General features: G+C 36.5%; 1 protein-coding gene across 1 annotated transcript; it reads left to right on the forward strand.

Moving 5' to 3' along the window:
- Positions 1 to 1,626: 1,626 nt before the first annotated feature.
- On the forward strand, positions 1,627 to 4,797 carry LOTGIDRAFT_165446 (hypothetical protein; the record flags this gene model as incomplete). The annotated part of the gene is made up of 4 exons (XM_009062461.1): positions 1,627 to 1,679; positions 1,942 to 2,078; positions 3,720 to 4,010; positions 4,436 to 4,797. The coding sequence occupies 4 exons, from the start codon at positions 1,627 to 1,629 to the stop codon at positions 4,795 to 4,797; spliced, it is 843 nt and encodes a 280-aa protein (XP_009060709.1).
- Between the last annotated feature and the right edge of the window lie 1,705 nt (positions 4,798 to 6,502).

Here is a 6,502-nt window from a genome sequence, read left to right on the forward strand (position 1 = left end):
GACGTTTGGTTTAAAAAACTAAAAACTTTCTTTTATGTGATGTGAACATTGTTACAGAAATAAAGAATTAGACAATAATATTGATAATAATTTTTGAAAGAAGTAATCGTAAACTGTGACAAATTCCTTCAACAAGATTATTCACATTCAATTAAATCTTATGTAACATTTGGACGTCGGTTGCAAAAACTTTATTGAGTTGGACTACAAAATTGAGAAGACTTGTCAAACTCTGTGACAGTTATACAAAATTTCAAAATTTATCACTTCAAATTTTAAAATTTGTTGGAATGATTTCAAAAGTTGAACATGGTTTAAGAAATAATCCCGAGGAGGAAATATTTTGGAAATAAGGTGATTAATTTTTAATGAATCATTGAATCAATACAAAATCGTTGGGTGAAACCAACACGGGCACAATGGTTTGTCATACTATAGCTAACACACGGTGTGAACTAAAGCATAAGATGTGTAATAGTACTTACAATTGTAGTAGAACGAAATACACTTAACCTATTCTTGATTGTGGTCTAATGGATTTCTATCAGAAAGTAATCTGTCCTTCCTGACGTATTTGTGCTCTATGTGTAAAATTCGATAAGCTGTCCAGATTATTATGCTGTGTTTATATGTCCTGTGAGGACATAAATTACATCATGTGTGAGACGAAGACTGATTCTATTATCGTAATTGGAGTTGGTTGAAACACTAATTTAGAGAGGTCCAATCGAGACAACTGGGAAAGGAAGAAATTTTCACTCACATGAAACCAAGAACGTTGAGTTCTCATTTGGGAGTAATATCAATGGAGAACACAATGAAAAATCCGAAAACTACTTGTGAAAGTCGGCATTGATGTCCCCTTCACCTCCTAAGGGATCAAGTTGTTACTCCTATTGCAGATTTTAGTTGCACTATAGTTTTTTTTAATTCTTTTTTAACAGAATGTTTCTTTCAGGGGAATTGAGACAAAATCTCTACTGGAAAAGATATAAAACCCTTTCAGGTTTAACATAATTACAGCTTTGAGTTGAGCTCTGCATTGTTTTCTTTATTTATATATTTTTTTTTGGACACTTGTCACAGACATAACGTATTCTGGACTAGAGACTGTTTTCGATAGGCCAACAATATATCATATTCAAGATGTAGAAATAAGATAATGTTAACCCTGGATATTTGACCTATAGAAGATGTGTATGGATGTATACTGATTTAGAGAATATATTAAGCTATCATTGTGTTTCTGATTTTTTTATTATAAGTATCTGGTAGTTCGAAGTTGGAGATACACCGCCCGTCATACCTCTAACCATAAGGTTTCATTTGATTCACACCTGACCTATCTATAGGTACCTCATGAAAATGTGGTCTTCGTTCTTGAGTGGGACAAAATAGCACAGGGGTAATTAGACACCAGAGAATTAACAAGGTCTATCTGACATTTCAATCAAAAATCATTTTCTTCCAATTAAAGACTTACAAATTAACTAGGTATATCTTCAGTACTGCATTATAACTGTATCTGTATGTAAAGTAGGTCAAGGCCAATTCTACAAAGGTCTATTTATATTAGATTTCAAAATTAACAAGGTCTATCTGAAAGTCACATGGCATATAGAAAAAATGGCTGCAAGGAAGCACATGGATGAAAGAGAAATACAGGAAATATTTGCATGGTAAGTTGATTCGGTCAAATTGTCATCTAAATTTATTCAGAAAAGTTCGTAGAACAAACTGATGATTGTAGCCCATATAAATCTTGAGATTTTAGGTCTTTAAGACCATTCTTTGTTTTTCCTACAGATAGACCCAGTTAATACTAACAGCTGGTGCTAACAACATTGGACATACACCCTTCTTCAGGCAAAGTATTGCTTTATAGGCTAACCTTGAACACAATACATCTGAAAGTTAAGCATTCTTGTCCTTTTTCTTCAGTTCAGCTGATGAAAATGATTCAACTGATGGAGATGATTCGACTGCAGATGCAGATTACGATCCAAAAAAGGTTGCTGACAGCAGCAGCAGCTGTGACGAAGGTTCGGCTAATACTCGCAAAGATCAAATACGTACTGGTAAGTAAAGCAGGATGCGATGCTTTCTCTTCAAACTAATTTGCATAATGGATCATCCCTGGTCTATCCCCTGGGATGCCCTGCGTCCCATATATGGAACACCCATTTGGTACCTCTATGAAATAGAAGTGTGTTAAAATTCGAGTCCCATATATGACCAAAGAACAACAAACTCGTGGTGACATCTTGTGGCTGACTGTGATATAAAGATGGCAGCCTCCATGGAAGAGTGAAAAGACAAATGAGATTCAGACGGATTGCGAAAATTCTGCATCGAATCAGGTAATTACATTACTTTTTTACCATTATTTTACTAGAACAGATTATAGAGAATAACTAGAGACCTTGTAATCAGGTTTAGCTCATAAAATGTAGTCTGTACAACCTATAATTTAGCAGTGTCCCACAAGTGGTTGTGTCAGCTTGTTTGAACTTATTTTTTTTCTATAAAACTTTCTGTGTTTCTATGGGCTGTAACGGTAAAGATTAGCCTTTTTATACATTCATGGTTTCTATTTTGTATCTTTTCTGTCTTTTTAGTGTATACATGACATCATGGGTTCACGAAAGCAATTGTCTGTCAACCAAGTTTTGGATGCAATTGATGCCAATGATAGTGATTTTGGCAGTGATTATGAATCAGATAATGATGCCTGGGGCAATGATGATGATGGCCATGTTAGTGAGAATGATTTAGGAACAGAATCCGATAGCAAAGATGGTGACTATGTCCAATCCGAAAATAGTGATGATGCAGAATCTGATGAAGGCGATGACAACGTTCCGCTTGCGCAGTTAGCCGGTGTTGCACAAGTAGTACCTCGGAACAGGAATACACAAACTGTTAATTGGGTAAAAAAAACAATTCACCCCTCCTGTTATAAACTTCACTGGTCCAGCAGTAACTACTACATGCACTGATGGTACACTTGGAACGCCACTATGGTATTTCAACCGGTTTATCACTAAGGATATGTTACATTTAACTGTTGAAAAAACAAATCTATATAGTGCACAAAAATTAGGTGCAGACAATTCGGTTAAAACAAATACCAAAGAGCTTGAACTACTCCTAGGATTGTATTGGAGAATGGGTCTAATACAGTTGCGATCTGTCCACATGTATTGGGAAGCTGATGTTCGTATCCCTCTTATCACTGATGTGATGTCGAGAAATAGATTTGAGATCTTACAACGCTATTTGCACTTTGTGGATAATGAATCTGCAACAGATGACATGAAAAAAAAATAAACTTTGGAAGTTACAACCATTTTTTGAGATGTTTCGCCAACAATGTCTTCTCGTTACTCCGGAGCAGCATCAGTCTGTGGACGAGCAAATGATCTCATATAAAGGCAAGTCTAGTGGAATACGTCAATATATCCGTGGAAAGCCTCACCCTTGGGGCTTCAAAATGTGGGCTATGTGCAGCTCTGATGGCCTATTACATGATTTTGAGGTTTACCAAGGCAAAGGTGGTGATCAAAATGAAAAACGGGACGTTACACTTAACTCATATTGTCTTGAAACTATGCCAATCCCTTGCAGCTAACTGTGGTTATTTAGTTTTTGCTGATAATCTTTTCACCTCATTTCAACTTTTGTTGTATTAGAACGTGGAATCTATTATGTTGGTACAGCTAGGGGAAATCGTGTTAGTGGTTGTCCACTCAAAACTGAAAAAGAACTGAAAACTAGAGGTACCTATGATTTTTATGTAGAGAACAGTCTAAATGTAGTATGTTGTCGATGGATGGATACAAAAGCTGTTACTTTGATGTCTAGTTTTGTAGGGCCTGATCCATTAGATAAATGTAAGAGATGGGATAAAACATCCAAAGAACATAAGGAGGTTGATCGCCCATCCATGGTCAAAGAGTATAACGCACATATGGGTGGAGTGGATATGTTGGACGCCCATTTAGCTAGATGTAAATATCGTTATAGAACCAAACGATGGTATACGTTTTGTTTTGTAATTTTGTTAGCATAGCTTGCATCTACGCATGGCTTCTGTATAAGCGTGATGCAAAGCTCCTTGGTGACCCCAGTAAATTGAAAGGTTGAGTTACAGTATTTGCTACATTTGTGTTCTTTTATGGTGGGGGCAGTACAAGTCATATTTGCCCAGTGACCCATATATGGGACATCTCAGAAAATTAGGTCATCACCCCTGGTTACCAAAATTTTGATGGGGATGGACTATTTTCATCTTACTTATGCTGTTCTCAGAGCTACATAATTTTCAGCACATTTTTTGGTAGCTTGGGCATTCCAGGGTTAATTGAGTTGCAGAAGCTTACAAATATCGTAGCATTTTCAAAATGCAATACTAATTAAACCTTCCTTTTTACAGGTGAACCAGCACAAGATCTGCCCGTTGTGAATAAACAATTTCCAGCAACACAAATTGAGGATGGTATTCGTCCAACAGGAGTCACCAGACAGTCCGGAAAGCAGTATATTAATAGTCGTGGGAACATACAGCAAGCAAGATCACTGAAAAACAAAAAAGATTGCACCAAGTGCAAATTCAAGTGCAGTTTACATATAACAGATACCGACCGACTGAAAATCTTTACAGAATTCTGGACTTTAGATGACATTGAAAAGTTATATTTCTTTGGAAAAACTACTGTTCAAGAGGCAACAAAGCAGAACAAAAAGATGGCAAACCAAGTCGTAAATGTAATAGTCTACGCTACGGTTTCTCACTAAATGGTCATTATATTCGTGTCTGTAAAGTGTTCTATTATCTCACCACTTTAGACATAAACCACAAAAGGGTTTCAAAATACCATAGCACAAAATGTAACTTCACTGGAACACCAGTTCATCTAAAATGGGGAGAGGCAGCGAATAATGTTGTCCCACAAGAGGTAAAAGATGGCATCAGGCACAATATTCAGTCTATACCTAAAGTAGAGTCGCACTACTGCCGTGCCAACACAAACAAAGAGTACCTGCCATCTGAATATAATCAATCTCTTCTTTAAGATAAGTATGTTCAGTGATGTAATGAACGTGGTAAAACTCCGGGCAAATCACACCTTTACAGATACATATTCAACTACGAATATAATCTTGGCTTCCATTTACCAAAAAAAGATAGGTGTGATACCTGTGAAATAATAAAGCAAAATAAATCACCTACTGATGAAGAAAAAAAAGCAAACGAAGATCATCAGAGAGGAAAAATAGAAACTAAAAAAGAGACGGGGACAGAAGGGATACTAAAAAATTCGTTGTCTGTTTCGATCTACAGAAAGTGTTTGCCTTGCCCACTGCTGATGTATCGAATTTTTTCTACAGAAGAAAGCTCAATGTCTATCACATGACTGCTCACTGTTCTGTAGATAAAAAAAAGGATACGGTGCAGTATGGCATGAAGGGCAGCACGGAAGGGCAGGGAACGACATTGCCAGTGCAGTCATTAAAGTGCTGCATTACATAACGAAATTTACAGCCCACTGGGCTTGATAAGAATGCTCAAAAATGTGTGTAACCTTGAGGCGATCATTCAGATGAAAGCTGGTGATTTTAAGGATTTTGCTGCTGTTGCGCAACAGGGTACATATAAAAATGTTCCCTTTACTAAACCAAGAGCCTTCTTTATCATACAAACCAACCAAAAGTCTTAAACTTCAAGACTTCATTCACAAATGGCTGGATATCAGTGAATGTGTGTGATCACAGAACAATCAGGGGTGGTATAAGCCAACCACTTTATGATGTTCCTGATCCAGCAGTGTCAAAACCAGTTGATGGTCTTGCATTACCTAAAAAAGCAGACATCAAAGCAATGCTAAAATTTATGCCAGGAATTGACAGGGTATTCATGGCAAATCTTGTTTTGTAGTTCATTTTGTGATGGGTTTTCGCGTAAAATCTTACAGTTTTGTTAATTAGTAAAGACTTTTGCATTTTAAGTGATAGGATTTTCATGTAAAATTTGTTTTGTAGTTTTGTTGAATAGTTCAGAATTTTGCATTTGCATTTCAAATAAATCTGCTTCAGTTCAAAAATGTTTAAGGACGTCTTTTTTTTAATAAACATTAAAGGCAGATACACCTTTGACGAGTTGCAAGTCGCTGGAATGATTTATAATATTATTTCAAATTTAAAACACGAGACATAACGATCACATTTTGCCAACACACTAGCAGTTCCTCTTACTATGCCTAGAAAACACCAGAGTAAAACAACACGGCAATCATTGACAGTAGTCTCAACGAAGGCAGCACTTTCCTTACAGAGTAGTGAGTTACAAGAAAGCAGTGGTCGCATTTTGAATACCTCCTGATATGGGCTTGGTGTTTTTATGTCACCATTATAATTCGTGTGATGGTAAAGAGTAGGCGTGTGTGGCGACTGTCCCCTACATAGGTCTACTAAAAAAGTATTATACTCCCAATTTAATGCG

The sequence above is a fragment of the Lottia gigantea genome (genome assembly GCF_000327385.1).
Source record: "Lottia gigantea unplaced genomic scaffold LOTGIsca_51, whole genome shotgun sequence".
Taxonomy (NCBI): Eukaryota; Metazoa; Mollusca; class Gastropoda; family Lottiidae; genus Lottia; species Lottia gigantea.